This window comes from Ruditapes philippinarum, unplaced genomic scaffold (genome assembly GCF_026571515.1).
Source record: "Ruditapes philippinarum isolate M1 unplaced genomic scaffold, ASM2657151v2 ctg789_1_1_1_1, whole genome shotgun sequence".
Classification (NCBI taxonomy): Eukaryota; Metazoa; Mollusca; class Bivalvia; order Venerida; family Veneridae; genus Ruditapes; species Ruditapes philippinarum.
In genome coordinates, this window is record NW_026859418.1 from 501,806 (window position 1) to 522,608 (window position 20,803).

General features: G+C 31.7%; 2 protein-coding genes across 3 annotated transcripts in view; one reads left to right on the plus strand and one right to left on the minus strand.

Annotated features, from left to right (window-relative positions):
• The window catches only part of LOC132756439 (ATP-dependent Clp protease ATP-binding subunit clpX-like, mitochondrial), a 28,673-nt gene extending 22,110 nt beyond the window's left edge, over positions 1 to 6,563 (minus strand). The window contains exons 1-4 of one of the 2 annotated variants that reach the window (XM_060747512.1): positions 6,441 to 6,563; positions 3,425 to 3,509; positions 2,653 to 2,766; positions 1,477 to 1,599 (exon numbers count right to left, since the gene is read on the minus strand). In XM_060747512.1, the coding sequence (XP_060603495.1) occupies positions 1,477 to 1,599; positions 2,653 to 2,766; positions 3,425 to 3,497 (310 nt within the window). In that variant the 5' untranslated portion in view covers positions 3,498 to 3,509; positions 6,441 to 6,563. The remainder of the gene's footprint in view (positions 1 to 1,476; positions 1,600 to 2,652; positions 2,767 to 3,424; positions 3,510 to 6,440) is intronic. The other variant, XM_060747513.1, reaches the window with a different exon arrangement.
• Positions 6,564 to 6,703: 140 nt separating this feature from the next.
• LOC132756440 (DNA-directed RNA polymerase III subunit RPC7-like) lies at positions 6,704 to 18,688 on the plus strand. Its single transcript, XM_060747514.1, is given in 6 exon segments — positions 6,704 to 6,977; positions 7,274 to 7,469; positions 9,494 to 9,627; positions 17,358 to 17,489; positions 18,034 to 18,042; positions 18,044 to 18,688. Coding segments are annotated over 6 exon segments (666 nt in total). The 5' UTR covers positions 6,704 to 6,860; the 3' UTR covers positions 18,122 to 18,688.
• The last annotated feature ends 2,115 nt before the right edge of the window (positions 18,689 to 20,803 follow it).

The window sequence follows — 20,803 nt, forward strand, 5'->3', positions numbered from 1 at the left end:
TGCTAAAATATCAATAGGCCTTAGACTAGCAATTATACTAGCAGTAGTAAGGGAATATAAAAACAAACCACTATATTATAGACATGGAAAATATCAAGTACAATCACTAGTCAGTATATGTATCTAATGCTCCTGGTTTCTGATAAAGGACATCTATAAAAATTACATTATATGCAAAACTGGTGCCCTTTAAGATGTATCAATTTAATTTTGATTTATCTGATTTGAAGTTTAAAGAAAACTAAATACATTAGATGAATGTTGTCACAGTTTATTACTGATCATGATGACCAGCATGGTGTATTCATATGGTCATATATATGTATGTATGTTGATGTTAGACAGCATTACCTTTATTGGCGTCCGCGCCGAAGCGCGGCGCCCCTTTATGGAACGAAATCAGATTTTGTGAAAGGGCGACAGCAACTTCTCGAGCCTTTAAGTCGGTCATGATAAAAGCCGATCATTCCGATCGGTATGAGGGTGCTTGATTATTAATTAAATGTCGCGATATGTTACAATGAATAGCGAACTGGAGGATTTCGCAATGCAAACATTTTCAAATGCAATAACCTTTTCATTTTCAAATGCAATAACCTTTTCCGTCTCTTCGGTTTTTTATTTATCATTTTGTAGTACACAGTGGGTTATCATGGTATGTTAAAATAGAATGATGAGTTGATGACCTAAATATTCCAAAAATCTATTTATAGAGGGATGTACTCCTATCGGTAATTCCGGTCTCTCCGGGTCTATTTTGACCTAGCGAATACATAATAAGGGACAATTCCACAAGTGTGGTGTTGATCATGCGTTACACATGGGTATGGATGATAAATGATTGTATACATGTATATCCGTTGCCAATCAAACTTCATAATGAACAATGTCTTCCGTCCGTTCATTTTGGTAAAAACCAATTAACCATTGAAAAGTTTATAAGAATATCTTGACATCATATGTCTACTAGTTCATCTTCACTTTCTTATTTCTTGCTTGGACGCCCTTTGATGCTTTGCATCAATGCTTTTCTTGTAAGATTTTCTTTGAGGAATTAGAAAATACATGTACCAAAGCATTTTTTCAATTAACAAAATTATGAATATCTTTCATAGGTGACATTCACAGGTAAGTAAAACAAATGTTGATTTCTCACTCAATGGATCAATTAGAAACCTTTACAGATAAAACAATCGTGTTTTATTGACTTTGTGGTTTTCAAGTACTGGTACGTACAATGCAGAACAAGTGACAATCCACAAATTGTGATGTGTTTCAGATTAAATGAACATGTATATGGAATATTTCAGTGCATACGAAGTACAAAAGAGATAATGCAACTGGACAATGTAATGTAGTACATGTATGTAGGTTTATGTGGGTTTAAATAAAATGATTTTTTTGCTATTTTACGAATTGTATACAAAGTTTTGTTTTTTTCATAAATCTTCAGAATCTTCAAATGTTGTTTCTTACCTTCATTTGTCACTACATATGTAAATGGTAACCCACACTTTGGGCAGTCCAACACAATTTCATCCCCAACACTGCCCTTATCTCCACTTCCAGAACCAGACATCTCTCCTCCATCCCCATTTCCTAGATTGGCAACAAGACATTATAACATCAAGTCTAAGGCCATCCTTAAAAAAATGTTGGTTTGTAGTGCTCCAACTGACACATGAAAATGGCCCCGACTCTAAAAATTTTTAACACCTACAAAGATTTTTTTTGTTGAGATCTTTGGGTGGGCACATTTGCCATGAAAAAACCATCCCTGTCACTGGTCCCCGGTGTAATCGGTATTTTACGGCAACGGTAATTTAATGTGGGGCATTTTATTGAACAATATATTATGTTTATGTATTTAGACATGTAGTACTTGTCTATAAACTGTTTACAATTGTATTCTTTTGCTTTTTGCTTGTTATTTTTTGGTTAATATTGCATACAAAAAATCGATCAATTTACCAACTCGGGGTGAGAAATACAAACTTACCAAAAACAAGTAGGAAATTATGTTGCGAGGACATTTTATTAAAATCTTTGTTCCCTGAAGCCATAACTTACCTGTGCAGTCACTAAATTGAATTATTATCGGAAAGCGGTATTCATATATTGAACTTAAACAAGCGCATCCCGATATTTCAATTATAAATTTTGTTTTAACCGAGAAAAATTTCATGTTTTTCATATTTGGGGCTTGAAAAAGTTGTTAGCTATAGCCGAAAATTCGTTTTAAGCGAGTACATATTAAGCAATGTCATTTAATATAAAATGAAGAAGGAATCAGCTGGGGATGTCAGATTTAGTTCGCTATTAACAATTATTCGTTATAAGCGAGTTCGTTATAAGTGGAGTCGACTGTAGTTCCAAATTTTTACAATTTTCAGCTCACTTTAAGACTTGACAAAATTGGCAGCCACTTTTTTGGGGCCATTATTCAATAAATATATTTGACAACATATGAGCAAAGTAAACAGATAATTTATGTGATTTAACAAAAGTGAATAAAATACTATTATAGATACAAATTTTTATCAACTTATATATGAAAAATTGTGAGTTATTGACCAGCAAAATAGTGACCAGGGGAGGTAATGCAATTGTTATGTGAAAATCATTGAATAGTATAAGAAGTTATGTGATCACCTGGTCCGCCGCTATCATCTGGTGGTCCCTGACCGACAGAAGTGCACACTCGTGCTGTGGTATGTAGAAGTCTGTGACCTGTACATTTCTTACTCACAATAATACGACCAGTATCTGTAACAACATTGTATCTGTTCAAATTGCAGTCATGCATGTATAATACATATTTTTCTGCTCTGTTGAAATCATGCAAAAAGAGTAGGGTGAACACTTCAGTAGATGCTTTTATTGAAATATACAATTGTATTTGACCAAATATATTAGTTTTTATAACTAGTTTCCTATCAATATAGGACACATTAAGTCTTCAGTTGTTTTTTATTAACAGATCATGGCATAAAAACTTTCATGTAATGATGTAATTACCTGGGACATGCAATAGTGATATACTATCTGGGACATGCAATAGTGATATACTATTGCCATTGGAAAAAAAACTTGAGCAACTCATTCCAGAGACTGCTTGTGATTGTTGTATGATTGTGTACAGGTAGCAACAACTGGTTGTTTAATGTACAATATGTTAAGCACTATTACACTGGGCGCCAATTCTTTAGTCTCACCTGATACACTTGTTAGTGTTTACACAGCAATAATAGAGAGCAAATTTGCCACTTATTTGTAACCAGAGAACCATTTTAAGCCAACTGACCTGGATGTAATTTGTTGATACAAATGTAGTTACATCAATATATTTTTCTTCCTGAATGGAAAAACAATTGAGAGTAAAAAACTGAATTGTTCTTATAAAAAAGTAACTGACAATACTTACACTTTGTGTGTGACTGTAACCTTTTAATTGTTGACAAGAATCTGATCGGGACAGTTCTAACTGCTTGTGACATGATGTTAGGTTTCTGTGCAAAGTAATGTCAAAAAGTTTTATTGAATTATTTCATAATAATCAATGTCTTGAAATACTTTAACAACATATATAGTATTGTTTTACATTTTTGTGAATATAAAAAAAAACAATGATCCTAGTTCCTACATAAAGTTATAAGAAAAAATAGAAACATGTCTGAAAGACTTTAAACTCCAAGTGTACATTGTACCTTAATCTTAGAGCCTAGATATTGTGCATGACACACTGTCTCATCATGCTTTACAATAGCCGGGTATTATCCCTTAATGCATGATATGCTACATTGCACACATTTGTGCAAAATTGTTAAGTGCAGTGGTAGGCTGTTGGGCAATGCAGACATATATCCTATTATCTAGTATTTAATTTAACCTTATCATGCCATTATAATATGACCAAGAGAAATTTTGAAATGATAACAGATTATTCTTGTCTTGTGAATGACCAATCATTAAGACTTACAAGTACTTGATAGTTTTTATTTACAACAATTAGGTTTAATAACATTTTTAATATTTAGTATCTTCTATTCACAAAGCCAATTATTTGCAACAATCAAGGTCTCCTGTAGTACTAATTCCCTGACACTGCTGTAATCACCATTACTGTTTTGAATTGTGCTGAATTATCCTAATTTATAACGCAGAAGACTGTCGATCATCACTTTATATAATTCTTTGTCTGTTACATTCACATTGTATTTATTAGTCTCAGAATGTGCATCTATTGACCTTATCTATTCTTTAATAAAATCATCATTGCAGTGTTTCTTCCAGCTCCAATTTTTAGGGGGTCATTTCTGACCCCTATGCATCAGATTTTAGGGGTCACTTGAAATTTTAGAGGGTCATGCAGGTTATTCACAGCCATAAAAAACTCTGGAAGAAACACTGTAAAGTGACAAAAATGTATTCATAAAGAGGAACTTTCTTAATTTATTAAAGCATATTTCTTTTAATTATAACTTAGATGTACATGTATCTAACTACGAAATTCCTCTTCTTCTAACTATAAAATTGCATGTGACTATAATTCTTTTTCCTTTCTCAGACAATATACTCAACATCACTAATTCCGCGTCATCACTTACCTCGCGGTAATGGCATATTTTCATGTGGCCAGTGTTAAAATTGGTCAGAATTGACATATTTTATTCAAACACCTTAACAACAAAGTTTTTGTGCAAAATAATTTAAATCTATAGATTTTTACGTAAAACTGAGCAACATTTTACAAACTTCTGCAAAAAACAACAATAGTCCATTAAATTTGTGCATACGTCTGAAACAATCATCATTTTCTAAATGTTCTTGTTTGTTAAAAAAATAAATTTTGAGTTACAATGTAAAAATTATTTTAATATTTAAAATTATGCTAAATAACATAAAGAAATTTTAACTGAAACATGAAAAAACTAAAATAAAACACCATTACCGCGAGTTAAATGATGACATACTATTTTCAAAATGGCCGACACACGGTCTACATCTGACAAATTAAAACTAATTTAGATTGAATATATTGTTGCTTCCTTGTGTCATATAGCAGAAAAATGACTAAATGATACAGTTTATGACAATTTTTGTAGTGTGAGTTTATTGTATGTGTTCTTTACTGTTTTAAAGTGTTAAGTACCGTGACCTAAGAGGAGCACAGTATATTATATGGAAGTGGCTAGCCGTACGGGCCCGTACGGCTAGCCAAAAGTTCTAGCCATACGTGAGTCACATACGACTAGCCTGGACACACTGTATTGGCTAGCCGTACGGCACTTTTCAAAATTATATGGAAGTCGAAAATGCATATGTTATTTTGTGTCTTTAAACGACGATTTTAATCAAATCTCTGCATTTGTCCTAGTGTGTTCACTTTAATAAAGATGCTCCGCAATTTTGCAAAAAAAAATGAATACGAGTAAGCGTTGTATAATCTATCTTAATAAAATTAAGTGTCAAAGTTGCATGTTATAACGTCCTTAATTTTCATGCTTATGATTTGTATGAAAGATGAATTATTAAATCATTATTGTTAATTAAGCACATGGATCGAATAAATAATGATCGGAGGGGAATAAATAAATAAATGAAAAGAATATTAAAAAAACGGTGAAAAGGAAAAATAATTTAATAATGCAAACTTCCCTTAATGATGGACGATGAACAAACTTCTATACCGTCGGTATTTGACGCAATTATCAGAGCCCGACAACAATTATTTTCGGTGTTTTTTTTTTTTTTTTTTTTTTTCAATTTAAAAATTAAACTTAATGAAACAAAAAATGATTATTATCAAAATTTTGTAAACTATTTCAATTGATGTTATTTAACTGCAACCAAACGCTATTTTTTCTCGACGTCTTGTGATGACAAAGTACGTACATTCTTTACTGTAGCCAACACGTCGATTAATCTCTAAAAAGTAAACATTCTTGACTAAAATCCTCGCTTAAAGTCATAATTAACATATGCACTTTCGCCTTCCATATATTTTTGAAAAGTGACGTACGGCTAGCCAATACAGTGTGTCCTGGCTAGTCGTACGTGACTCACGTACGGCTAGAACTTTTGGCTAGCCGTACGGGCCCGTACGGCTAGCCACTTCCATATTATATAGAATGAAACGGCATGATTTCAAATTATGCCCAACACTGCTAAATATTGCCTGAAACACCATCCACTACAGCACACTAATATCGGTAATAAAAAATAATGTTCATTTCGTCTCTGTTAAAAATATAGTATATAGTTCTATCAGATATAAATACTCCCTGACAAAAAATTATGTAAAACACTCACCACTGCAGTGACAACTAAAGAAGGAAAGTTTTTGGTTTATAAAATTATTGATATTGAAAAATTATTAACAAAATGAATTGCTAAAATATACTTGTTGAATGCTTTTTAAATCATAATCATATACATACACAAGTGCCTTATTCAATATAAACACCTTTTCACAACAAAACTGCCCTACTTCTGCCTGATCAGATAATTTACGTGTCAAGGTCGTTTAAGGGAGACATTTATTAGTGCAATATGGATACATAATTATGGAAAATATACGAGTATCATCGCATTATCAAGTGTACTGCATATGACAATTTAAGTACAAATAATAATAACTACAAACAATAATTACATTTATTTCTACGGAATTCTGATGTTTTTATGCACAAATTGTGACATACCTTTCTCTTAAACTATTACTTCTCCCTTTTCAAAATGGCGCTGCCCATGTGAAATTTTTACAGATTTGTTGAAATATGTTTCAAGTTTTTAAACTGTGTATTGTCACGTCTTTCTGTCAATTTAAATAGATAAATTTACACTATTAGATTAAGAAAATGGCAGGTCGTGGTCGAGGACGTGGTAAAACAGTTTCATTTGATGTTCAAGCTCTTGGATTTGGAAGAGGTGAAGCTCTCCCTGCAGCTAATCTACAGCCACCACCATTGTTTCCAGTAAGTGCATGGATGTTTCTTAATATTGGTGACAAACATAATTAATGACATTCCTAAATTATTTGTACTAATGTTGTGAAGGTCAATGTAGGAATAACTTTTGTGTTTTTTACCGCACTTATCAGCTAATTGCAAAATAGTAGGACTGGTTCTATTAAACATTAGTTCAACATGTGACATGCATTATTGTGTGACTCTTAAAATTTTCTATTAGAAGAAACTTTGAAGAATTAAAGGATCATTATGGCATTCTTGTTTTTATACACATTACACATCATTATATCTTATTATTGCAGACACAAGAATTTAAATCAGTGCCTTTGTCTCAAAGTGAAGATTATGAATACATGTTAGCCTTGAAACAAGAATTTATTGCAACTCTTCACAAGTCACCCTACTACCTTAAGCTCAATGATAAAAGAAGAGATATAGAGAGATATTCTGACAAGTATCAACTAAATCAACAAGACTGTGCTGAAGCATTAAACCCAGGTATTCGACTTTCTCTAATGCCTTCCTGAAATATATTTGTTACCAAGTCAGTGTCATAAAAAGTCCATTTGGAAAACCCAGTGTCTTTGGATTCTTTCATGTCAGAAAGCTATCCAGCCAGCTTATGGAATGTCGGTGGTTCTACTCCGCCTCAGGTGTCCATTTGTTCCTGAAATAATGCTCAAAGGGTCACTTCTTTAACAAGTGACGTTTGAATTGTGATTGCAAATTTTTATATAAATATGATTAAAATGAACGTCAAAGATATGGTTCATGACGTTTTGGCGTATTTTGAAATCTAAATTAGCCATATTGTAAAAAATACGCAGCATAAAGCACCGGATGTCAACGCATATTTACGCACTGCGCCGGGTGCGTTACCATGAATTTTGAATTCGCTGTTACGGACAAGCTATTTGCGTTATCAGATTAGATATAGCATCTATTATATCGGTATTGTTTTACGATTAAGTGTGATATACAGTTGACTCTCAATAAGTCAAAATCGCTTTACTCAAAATTCTGCATTAGTCAAGGAATTTCTAAAGTCCCGTCAAATTTCCTTCTTTATCTTTGTATTTTAACTCCGCTTAGGTCAAATTTTGACTTATCGAGACTCCTGTTTAGTCGAAAAGAAAATTTTGTACTGTCAATTAATGTCCAACATATTTTCATCTCAATTAGTTGAAGTGTGAAAACAGCCGACTGATCAAAGATTGGCGACATCAAGGTGAGATGTTGTCACTCGTGATTCACATGTTTCATTGTAATTTTAATTGCCGGTCATCATGTATTATTAACACGTCGTAAAATTGGCTTTAATCAGTTTCAGGACTTAATTGATTTTAACAGAGTCTGACAGGTGTTATTCAAATAACAGCCTAGGTATTGATGTGTGTTATAAATGTAAATGACATTTGTATAGTTAATGTTCCGTCATATTGCATACATTAATATGTACTTCCGGTTCATGATAGTTGCTACTTTCGTCCGATGATCAATTCACTTCAAATATTAGATAAATTGTTGTTGCATTTATTGTAATGAATTGTCATGAGTGCTTATTAAAAACATGAGCTTTACTGATGAATACTGACAAACTTGCATTTATGTCATTGCTACAAATGTTTGTTTTTATGTTTCACTATTAATGTATTAGATTTTGAATAATATATTTTTTGTTCATTTATAATTTGTAGTTGTAAGTGATTTATCGTCATTTTAACGATTAAATATTGCAGCATTGCCGCTATCAATAATAACAAACCTACTTCTTTGAATATTAAATCAGGCACATGTATATACATGTACAAATGTCAACGTAATGGCGGCAGATCCACGTTACTCGAATTCCGTTTGTCTCGGAGTAAAATACCCAGTCCCTTGGATTTAGAGTTACAGAGAGTCAACTGAATAACAATAAGTGATGGGTTGAAAATTTTTCAGTTGACAGTCACAGTCCGGTTTATTTTTGATCAGCCCTCGTACGTGTATAATAATCCAGCATTGATGATAGGAATGAAATGTTTAAATGAAAAAAAAAAGAAATAGTAAAAAACAATTAAAAAATAAAAATGGGGCTGGATTAGACTTTAATTATCAGATGTCTATAACATTTCCATTGCTATGCTTACATGCATATTTATCTACTGACAAGTTTATAAGTTTCTAGTCAATTTTGCTGACCCTGCTGTCTAGAACATATCCATCTAGGTTACAGAAGGCTGATAGTTCTACTTAAGATGCCTGTTTATGTCTTAAATAATTCATGTAAAGCGATTTTGATAGCTTGAATGTTGCTATATTACCTTTACAATGCAGGTGTCTTGTAAATCCAATATAGGTGTGTACATCATATTTGAATAGCTCGGCAAGATAGAACCACTTACCCTGTATAAATTGTTATTCTAATTATACCTAAAGTGGTAATTTTCATTGATGTTTCTCTTCCTGACAGTGTAAATTTTATTTACAAAATGTAGAATAGTAAGGTGAGCATTAATTTATACAGTTGTTTTTTTTAGACTGGAGGAGATTACCTGCTGAATTAAAGGTCAAAGAAAGAAAGTTGAAGAGAGCCAAATCATCTCTGAAACCCAAAATACCTCAACGTAAAACACCTGTTACAGATGTTAAGGAGATTGCCAAAACTTTAGAGGTAATTTTTGTTACTTAACAACTTAATTACATGAAATAAAATATAAAAGTAAATCTAAAGTTAAATGGAATAATACACAATGCATTAAATTTGAATATATTTTAAAGGTTTTAGACAATACTTGAGCTACAGCTGGCGAAATTGACTTTAACAATTTTAAACCTTTATGAAATGATTCATGTTGTTCTTCATATTTGAATGGTCATAGCTGGAAAGTTTTTAAGAATAACAAAATGAAATGTTTCCTAACAAAATATTCTAATAGTTAGTAAGTATTTTACTAACTTACTTGTATTATCAGATGAATTATTTACTGTGTTTTATTAGTTGAATATTTTTACTGTGTGTTATCAATTGAATTATTTACTGTATTATCAGATGAATTATTTACTGTGTGTTATCAGATGAAATATTTACTGTGTATTATCAGGTGAGTTATTTACTGTGTATTATCAGGTGAATTATTTACTTTGTGTTATCAGATGAATTATTTACTGTGTATTATCAGGTGAATTATTTACTGTGTGTTATCAGGTGAATAATTAAATGTGTATTATCAGTTGAATTATTTACTGTGTATTATCAGTTGAATTACTTACTGTTTGTTATCAGGTGAATTATTTACTGTGTATTATCAGGTGAATTATTTACTGTATATTATCAGGTGAATTACTTACTGTTCATTATCAGGTGAATTATTTACTTTGTGTTATCAGGTGAATTACTAACTGTGTATTATCAGTTAAATTATTTACTGTGTATTATCAGGTGAATTATTTACTGTGTGTTATTAGGTGAATAACTAAATGTGTATTATCAGTTGAATTACTTACTGTTTGTTATCAGGTGAATTATTTACTGTGTATTATCAGGTGAATTACTTACTGTTCATTATCAGGTGAATTATTTACTTTGTGTTATCAGGTGAATTACTAACTGTGTATTATCAGTTGAATTATTTACTGTGTATTATCAGGTGAATTATTTACTGTGTGTTATCAGGTGAATTATTTACTGTGTATTATCAGGTGAATTATTTACTGTGTATTATCAGGTGAATTATTTACTGTGTATTATCAGGTGAATTATTTACTGTGTATTATCAGGTGAATTATTTACTGTGTATTATCAGGTGAATTATTTACTGTGTGTTATCAGATGAATTATTTACTGTGTGTTATCAGGTGAATTATTTACTGTGTGTTATCAGATGAATTATTTACTGTGTGTTATCAGATGAATTATTTACTGTGTATTATCAGGTGAATTATTTACTGTGTATTATCAGGTGAATTATTTACTGTGTATTATCAATTGAATTATTTACTTTGTGTTATCAGGTGAATTACTAACTGTGTATTATCAGTTGAATTATTTACTGTGTGTTATCAGATGAATTATTTACTGTGTATTATTTTCAGGTGAATTATTTACTGTGTGTTATCAGATGAATTATTTACTGTGTATTATCAATTTAATTATTTACTTTGTGTTATCAGGTGAATTACTAACTGTGTATTATCAGTTGAATTATTTACTGTGTATTATCAGGTGAATTATTTACTTTGTGTTATCAGGTGAATTACTAACTGTGTATTATCAGTTGAATTATTTACTGTGTATTATCAGGTGAATTATTTACTGTGTGTTATCAGGTGAATAACTAAATGTGTATTATCAGTTGAATTACTTACTGTTTGTTATCAGGTGAATTATTTACTGTGTATTATCAGGTGAATTATTTACTGTATATTATCAGGTGAATTATTTACTTTGTGTTATCAGATGAATTATTTACTGTGTATTATCAGGTGAATTATTTACTGTGTGTTATCAGATGAATTATTTACTGTGTATAATCAGGTGAATTATTTACTGTGTGTTATCAGAGGAATTATTTACTGTGTATTATCAGTTGAATTATTTACTGTGTATTATCAGGTGAAATATTTACTGTGTGTTATCAGGTGAATAACTAAATGTGTATTATCAGTTGAATTACTTACTGTTTGTTATCAGGTGAATTATTTACTGTGTTTTATCAGGTGAATTATTTACTGTATATTATCAGGTGAATTATTTACTTTGTGTTATCAGATGAATTATTTAGTGTGTATTATCAGGTGAATTATTTACTTTGTGTTATCAGAGGAATTATTTACTGTGTATAATCAGGTGAATTATTTACTGTGTGTTATCAGAGGAATTATTTAGTGTGTATTATCAGGTGAATTATTTACTTTGTGTTATCAGATGAATTATTTAGTGTGTATTATCAGGTGAATTATTTACTTTGTGTTATCAGAGGAATTATTAACTGTGTATAATCAGGTGAATTATTTACTGTGTGTTATCAGAGGAATTATTAACTGTGTATCATCAGGTGAATTATTTACTGTGTACTATCAGGTGAATTATTTACTTTGTGTTATCAGATGAATTATTTAGTGTGTATTATCAGGTGAATTATTTAATGTGTATTATCAGTTGAATTATGTACTGTGTATTATCAGGTGAATTACTTACTGTATATTATCAGGTGAATTATTTACTGTGTATTATCAGGTGAATTATTTACTTTGTGTTATCAGAGGAATTATTAACTGTGTATCATCAGGTGAATTATTTACTGTGTATTATCAGGTGAAACATTTACTGTGTTTTATCAGGTGAATTATTTACTTTGTGTTATCAGGTGAATTACTGTGTATTATCAGTAGAATTATTTACTGTGTATTATCAGGTGAAATATTTACTGTGTGTTATCTACTGTTGGGAAAAGGGGTAAAATGAAACAAACAAACAAACAAAAAACTGTTTGTTATAAGGTGAATTACTAAATGTGTACAGGCTGTCAACCAATTCCTATAAAACTCCTATATTTTGGGTCGGAATCCTATATTTTAAAAAACCTCCTATTTTTCCTATATTCTCCTATATTTTGAATATTTTTCCTATATTTTTTTAAAAATATATTGCCGAGGAATTCAAAGAGATTTAAATTTTGGTACTGCTTTTGGCCTTTTGTATTTTACAGGTAAGCGAATGTGTATGCCTGCATCAGCATCACATTACTACAGTGTTTTTTTCCTTTATATAACTACTACCCTAAAACGGTACTGTTCCCAATAGAAAATAGACATTAAAATTCCCAAATTGGCAATTTCCAATGTTTAAATTCCCAAAATGGCTGTTCAAAATTCCCACAAGGCCAAGTGATTTCTCTGAAATCATTTAAATCCAACATATTCGTATAAATCACCACTCAATAGTTTTACCTAGACAGTGGAAGCTGTTGGCTATCTTTATTCATGATGACTTTATCTGATTTGTAGCTGAAAAAATGCATAAAAAAAATCCCAATTTAAGTCAAATAACGCATTTTTTTCCCAATCAGTCTGGTACCGGCACCATTCCCAAAGTAGAGGAAAAAAACGCTGTACTATGCTCAAGGCTGCTGTGCTCCACATAGCCATCTGCATGGTCACCATGAAAAGCAGTGCATCAGTATGTCAACTTTATTTCAGGTGACCATTCAGATGATGGTCATGCATTGCTGTAACTTTCTGCTGATGCTGTGGTTCAAAGCTAATGCAGGCTGTCCAGCATCCCTAAAATTCCTAAAAAAGTGAAAAATTTGAAGGGAATTCCTAAAAATAACCTATTTTTTCACTGAAATTCCTAATTATTTTTATCTTTTGTACTAAACATACTTATAACTTGTAACCCTGTAAACATAACTCAAAGTCGACCATGTTTTGAACATTGTCAAAAATGATTTGGCCATGATTTGCCAACTCATAATTGATGACATTGAAATGGTTTCGTTTCAACTAAAAGTTACTTTGACTATGTCAGTAACATTGCTATTTCATAATCAAAGCAGTTGTTGATAATCATGTTGACAGTTAACAGCAAAAACACTACCATATCATTGTCCTGAAACTTAAATCATAACCATAAGAGATATAACCATATCTGTTTTACCAACTCCAGATATCTTGAATTTTATGTTTGTTCATTTTATCCAAATTTCTGAAGTGGTCCATTTGTATCATATCATATTTGAAAAAATGATCTTTATGAAGCTGTTGTAACACAATCTTAATTAAAAACATGTATAAATAGTTGTCAAAAATTAATGTACAATTTGTTTACTCACAACTCTTTTATTTAAATCTGCATAATATCAAAACAACATTGTAAAGTACTGAATGGGTTAACTTAGACATAGAAAAATTAATTCTTTCCCTCATACTTATTTATTCTTTTCGTATTTTTGTAGGATAAATTGCTTATTTTGCCACAAAGTTATCAATTTTATTCAGTTCTTGTTCTTTCATTCATATGGTGCAATTTAGGAAAGGCAGACTCATATAATTAATCACACTCAAAATAATTTGGCAGTTCAGTAATATAAAGCTCATTTCCAATTACAATGTACACACATTTTGCAATTATGTGATCTAGATAAACTGCAATTGAATGGTCTGTGTGATGAACTTTTTTGATGTGCAATTCTTTGTGTTGATTATAGATGCTTCCCATTTATTCAAATGACTGTACTAAGGCAAATGCCTTTTGACTTTTTACCTACTTTTACAAAAAAATTCATTTGTCCATAATTATGATTCAAAAGCTGCAATGTACAAGAATTTCACTGTATAAGAATTCCTTTTAGACACTTGTGGTTATAACATTCCCAAAACATAAGTAGAACATGTTCTTTTTGACATGTTCAGCCATTTTAAAAAATATGGTTTGAACATGATTTGACTATGACCATTTCCGCAGGGGAGGCAGTTGACCAGTGAGTCCACACTGGTAGCACCTTTGCTCTATTACTAAACTAGAGCACTATTTGTGAGTAACTTTTGTGTCAAATATGCAAAGGTTAGCCCACATCGTGGTCTTTTGGGACCTTAGTTTATTTAGTCATAAAATTGCAAATTTTAGCCCTAAAATTTCTGAAATATTACCGTAAAATTCGCCCTAATTTTAAGTCGGAAGGTGCTGGACAGCCTGCTAATGGTTTCCTTCACTTATACGGTAGACATTTTTTGTAGAAACAGCATACATGTGTAAAAGTAAGAATAATTTACATTTATATAAGCATTGGTAAGTTAAACAATTTAAGTTGAAAACTCCTATTGTTTTGGCTCAAAATGGTCCAAAAACTCCTATATTATCTGCTAAAATATTCCTATATTCCTCCTTTATTTTGGATAAGACCTGGTTGACAGCCTGTGTGTATTATCAGTTGAATTATTTACTGTGTATTATCAGGTGCATTACTAGTCCCCTACTGCTTTAACCGGAGGGGACTTTAGGTTTACCCTCCGTCCGTCTGTCCGCACTACCGAATAGGGATAGGGGGTCATCTAACTGTAAACAGAACAAAAGAGAACAATAGAGTTCATTCCGTAACAATAGAGTAAGGGGCCGTTGGCCCTCTATTAAACAATAGAAAATAACAAAAGAAATGGCCCCTTACTCCATTTAGGCCGGACGTCCGTCTGTCCGTCCGTCAGTCTGTCCGTCCACAAAACTTGATCCCGCGATAACGCAAAAAGTACTAAAAATATTTTTATGAAACTTGATATATGGATAGATGGCAGTATGGAGATTATGCACGTCTTTTTCTTTTGTTCCTATGTTGAAAATTCTGGTTGCTATGGCAACAAATAGTCTGAAAATATGGCAAATTAAACACATAAACTGGATCCAGTGATAACTCAAAAAGTACTTAAAATATTTTTATGAAACTTGAAATATGGGTAGATGGCAGTCTGAAGATTATGCACATCCTTTCCTTTTCTTCCTATGTTGAAAATTCTGGTTGCTATGGCAACAAATAGCCTGAATTTCAAGATTTCTGATTTAAATTTTTCAGCTTTTTCACTATAAATTCTTTATTCTTAAGGGATTTACTTCAAACTTTAAATATAAGTTTCTGGTCATCAACCACATCATATGTGACAAGGTTTACAACTCTAGCACAAAAATTATCAGTATTCCCTCCCTTGAACTTAGAATTTTTATGGAAAAAAAATGTTGTCTTTTTTAAATAACTTCTTTATTTCCTAATGTATCTACTTAATACTTATATATATGTTTCTTATTATCACTCAACATTTTTGAGAAGGTTAAATACTCTAGCAAGACTATTTCCAGAATTATGTCCCCCTTGAACTTTTTTCGAGAAATTGGTATTTTTTAAACCAACTTCTTCATTCCTTATAGGATTTACTTTAAAATCCCACATCTTAATAATATGACAAGGTTGTATAAACATAATTTCCTTACTAGGCAGGGAAAACTAACACATTACTGTGATATAGACAAACTTAGAACTCAAAAGATTAAAGTTCATTCATGTCATTCATTCACTGGTAAAATTGAATGGCCAATGGCCCATCAGAATGTTGCTGGGGTTCTAACCGGTAGGGGACTTATGGATTGCTTGCAATTCTATGATAATTGCTTGTTTACTGTGTGTTATCAGGTGAATTATTTACTTTGTGTTATCAGGTGAATTATTTACTGTGTATTATCAGGTGAATTATTTACTTTGTGTTATCAGATGAATTATTTACTGTGTATAATCAGGTGAATTATTTACCGTGTATTATCAGGTGAATTATTTACTATGTATAATCAGGTGAATTATTTACTGTGTGTTATCAGGTGAATTATTTAGTGTTTATTATCAGGTGAATTATTTACTGTGTATAATCAGGTGAATTATTTACTGTGTGTTATCAGGTGAATTATTTACTTTGTGTTATCAGGTGAATTATTTACTGTGTATAATCAGGTGAATTATTTACTGTGTGTTATCAGGTGAATTATTTAGTGTGTATTATCAGGTGAATTATTTACTGTGTATTATCAGGTGAATTATTTACTGTGTATTATCAGATGAATTATTTACTGTGTATAATCAGGTGAATTATTTACTGTGTATTATCAGGTGAATTATTTACTGTGTATTATCAGGTGAATTATTTACTTTGTATTATCAGGTGAATTATTTACTGTGTATTATCAGATGAATTACTTACTGTGTATAATCAGGTGAATTATTTACTGTGTATTATCAGTTGAATTATTTACTGTGTATTATCAGGTGAATTATTTACTGTGTGTTATCAGATGAATTATTTACTGTGTATTATTTTTAAGTGAATTATTTAGTGTGTATTATCAGGTGAATTATTTACTGTGTATTATCAGGTGAATTATTTACTGTGTGTTATCAGATGAATTTTTTATTTTGTGTTATCAGGTGAATTATTTACTGTGTATTATCAGATGAATTACTTACTGTGTATTATCAGTTGAATTATTTACTGTGTATTATCAGATGAATTACTTACTGTGTATAATCAGGTGAATTATTTACTGTGTATTATCAGTTGAATTATTTACTGTGTATTATCAGGTGAATTATTTACTGTGTGTTATCAGATTAATTATTTACTGTGTATTATTTTTAAGTGAATTATTTAGTGTGTATTATCAGATGAATTATTTACTGTATATTATCAGGTGAATTATTTACTGTGCATTATCATGTAAATTACTTACTGTGCATTATCACTTAATTATGTACTGTGTAGTATCAGGTGAATTAATTACTGCATATTATCAGTTGATTTATTTACTGTGTGTTATCATTTGAATTATTTACTGTGTATAATCAAGGGAATGATTTACTGTGTATTCAGACATTAGAAAAGAAAGAAGAAACCAATGTAGAAGTGGAAGAAGGTGCAGGAGATGAAGATGAAGAAGAAAAAGAAGATGATCCTGATGAAATTGGAGAAGATGAAGTATATGATGAGGATGACTTAGAAGAGGTATTTATTTATTATGTTGATAAGTTAAACATTTTTGAGGTCATACCGTGTCATATGCCTGTAGATAGACACAGCATTATTTCAGTTGTGTATAATCACAGAATAAAGTTACGTAATTAAGGTATGCAAGGGTTTAAACCACAGTGAAATAAGCTAGGATTGTAAAATTTCCAATACAGTGAAGGTAAATTTCTGTATTTAATGTCTTTATGACTTTTGTGCACATTGTTCTTAGACTAAAGAAAAGACTGATGAAAAAAAAAAACAATGTTATTGCCTCCATTTCAGATTAAAATAGCTTGACATCATGCATTTAAAATGAAGTCATATTCGATGTCATAAGAACATTTAAAAAAAAAAGACAACAAAACATAATCACAGGAACATTTTGAAATTATCTCCTTTCCTAAAATGAGAAAATTACCTATTCATACACATATACAATTTGTTGTAAAATTGATCTTTGACTAAGAAGTAATATATATATATATATATATATATATATATATATATATATATATATATATATATATGTGTGTTTCAGGAGACAGATTTATGCTTTTAATTATTTTGACAATGGTGAGGGTTATGGTGATGATGATGGTGACGATGACGAGGGACCAATCTACTGATCAAATTACTGTTGATGGCCTTAAAAGAACAGTGACCAAAACCATATAAATTTTGGTTAATGGATCAGTCCTGTATTCCAAGATAGCCTGTTGTTCAGGATTTTCAAGACCAATTTTGTTTATAAAACTTAGTCAGGTGAAGTTTGTAAGGACTTGGTGCTTGACATTCTCCATATCAGTGATGTCGGACTATTCTTGTCAGCAAGTGTTAGAACAAGCTAAACAATGTTGACAATCTACTGTAACACCTGTTAACCTAGCTTCTTTTAACAATTTTACAGGATATTTGAGCCAAGCTGCTATTTACAATGTTTATAGGAAATATTTGAACCTACATAGTTACTGTTAAAATATTTTTAAAAAAGATATTTTAAGCCAGCCATTGTGGACTGTGTTTTGAAAGTACTTTTCTCTCTTGTGACAATGTTTCTGAGAATTTGTAGGCTGTTTTCAGAACTGTTTATAGATAGTTTTAAGAGAAAATAAAACTTGTAAAATATTGTTATTGTTACTTTCTTTTTACATAATTACATGTATATCAATAAAATATTTTGTTGCTAAAGAGAATTATTTTCTTGTTTTTATACGCCCGTTTGAATTACCGGTCATATTATACACCCGTTTAAAAACGAGTCGTACTACAGTTTCCCCCTGGCGGGCGGGCGGCGTCCAATTTTTTGTTCGGAGCATATCTCCTACGGGCATTGAGGAATTTTAATGAAACTTCATAGAAATGTTCACCACTATGAGAAGCTGTGTCACGCACATGAACCATATCTCTAGGTCAAAGTCACACTTAGAAGTCATTGAAAAACGCTTGTCCGGAGCAAAACTTCAACATGCATAGAAGGATTACAATAATTTGGCACAAATGTTTACCATTTTAAGGCTTAGTGTTGCGTGCAAAATTCAAGTGCCAATGTCAATGTCACACAGGAGTCAAATTTCAGATGAACTTGTGTATTTGGACCATTTAGTCATCATTTATTATGGGATGGGATTGAATACACAAATGGTCCATTATCTCATGAGATCTAGATTTACCATTTTCTGAAGGTGCTAAATAGTGTTTATAGTCGGTCACATAATCCAATCCAGGATCCCTCTATGATACCAGTAATGGACAAGGGCAAATAGGAGAGTGCTAAAAGTGTGGTTATATGGGGACCAATTGTAGGGGTCTCATCATTTATTGATGGGAGGTTATGTGAGACACACAAATATGAAATATACTCATCGATTTGACTACAAATGTGACACGTGTAATATTTCGGTTAATATTCTGCAAGGTCGAGTCTTCTGATAGATTGACAGGTGTGATGGATAAAATATCGCAGATATTCTCCAAATATTGCCCAGAGCATATCTCATATGCATATCTATAATGCCCACATCTCTGACAAAAGCTTTTTGACGGGCATATTTTACGACTATGTTGCCCTTGTTAACTTCAATGAATTATAAAATGGATAAGAACAGTTAATGTTTAACTCTTTTGTTTTACCTTACCGTAACGTAAATCAATGCGCACGGGTTCATGGTATAGTAGTGCCCTGTCGTTCGTCAATTCTTGGCATGTGTATCGTGCAATTTCATTTAATACAGCATCTCCTTATGAAACCACTTAGATGCATTTTGACTACCAACTTTATAGGAAATGATCACTTAGGTGACGGTTTACATACAAATAATTATTTGTAAGAGTATGGGTCTAGTCCTGATGCATAAGTAGCTATCACATGGCACGCTGAAAAATAGACATTTGGATAGGAAGAAAATACATGGCATATATTATGTTTGTTTATTACAATGGTGCCGAACTTCCTTCGATAGTGTTGGCATGTGAACATTGGTTTAGGCCGCGGCCTATACAAAAACTACAGTGGATAGGCCATGCCTAGGCAGGTGGTCAACTTGATGGCCAGGTTCTTAGAGTTACTTGTGGAATCTAGAGTTTTACATAGACTTTTAGTATAGTTAAAAATGTCTCAAAAATCCCTCTTCCTCCCCCCTCCCGGGGTTCACATTCTTAAGACTTGTATAGGATAATACATTTAAGCCTTTTTGTGATCTTTTACAAAAAATACATAATATCTAGTCACCGTGGTCAAAAATAGCCCCGCCCTATGCACGTCCGTTTAACTCACAACGAGTGAAAAATGTCCATCGGTAAAAATGTTGTGAAGCAGCACTTCAACGTTCCTCGTTGTTGAGCACAGGTCCCAATTTCCCGCTTCTTTTGTAAAGACCGTGTTGTGGTTGTAGAAAAGACTGCAACCGATAACATGGTGAGTTTTTCATAATTTTTGAAGATTAACAGACATTTAGTAAAAATATCGAAAATGCAGTTAGCTAGGCGGATTTGGTTTTCCCGAGTATGCACATGTAATAGATATTGGACTAGTTTGGTGGACAATTTGAACTGGAATAATCGTGCGACGCAGTCACCTCGGCTCGGGTAGTTGAAAGACTGGAGAGACCAACTTCTCTTTAGGACCCAATTATACATTGAATAACGTCGATTCTGGTAGAGCGTTTTTGTTGCATTACTAACGACCAAAACAGATGCTGACACAGAGTCTTGCAGCGTAAATTATTATCTGAAAGGTCTTGGCATAGAAACAGAAGCATATACACTTTTTTGCTTTAATCCGTCGTTGTGAGCACCATAACCTTCGTTGT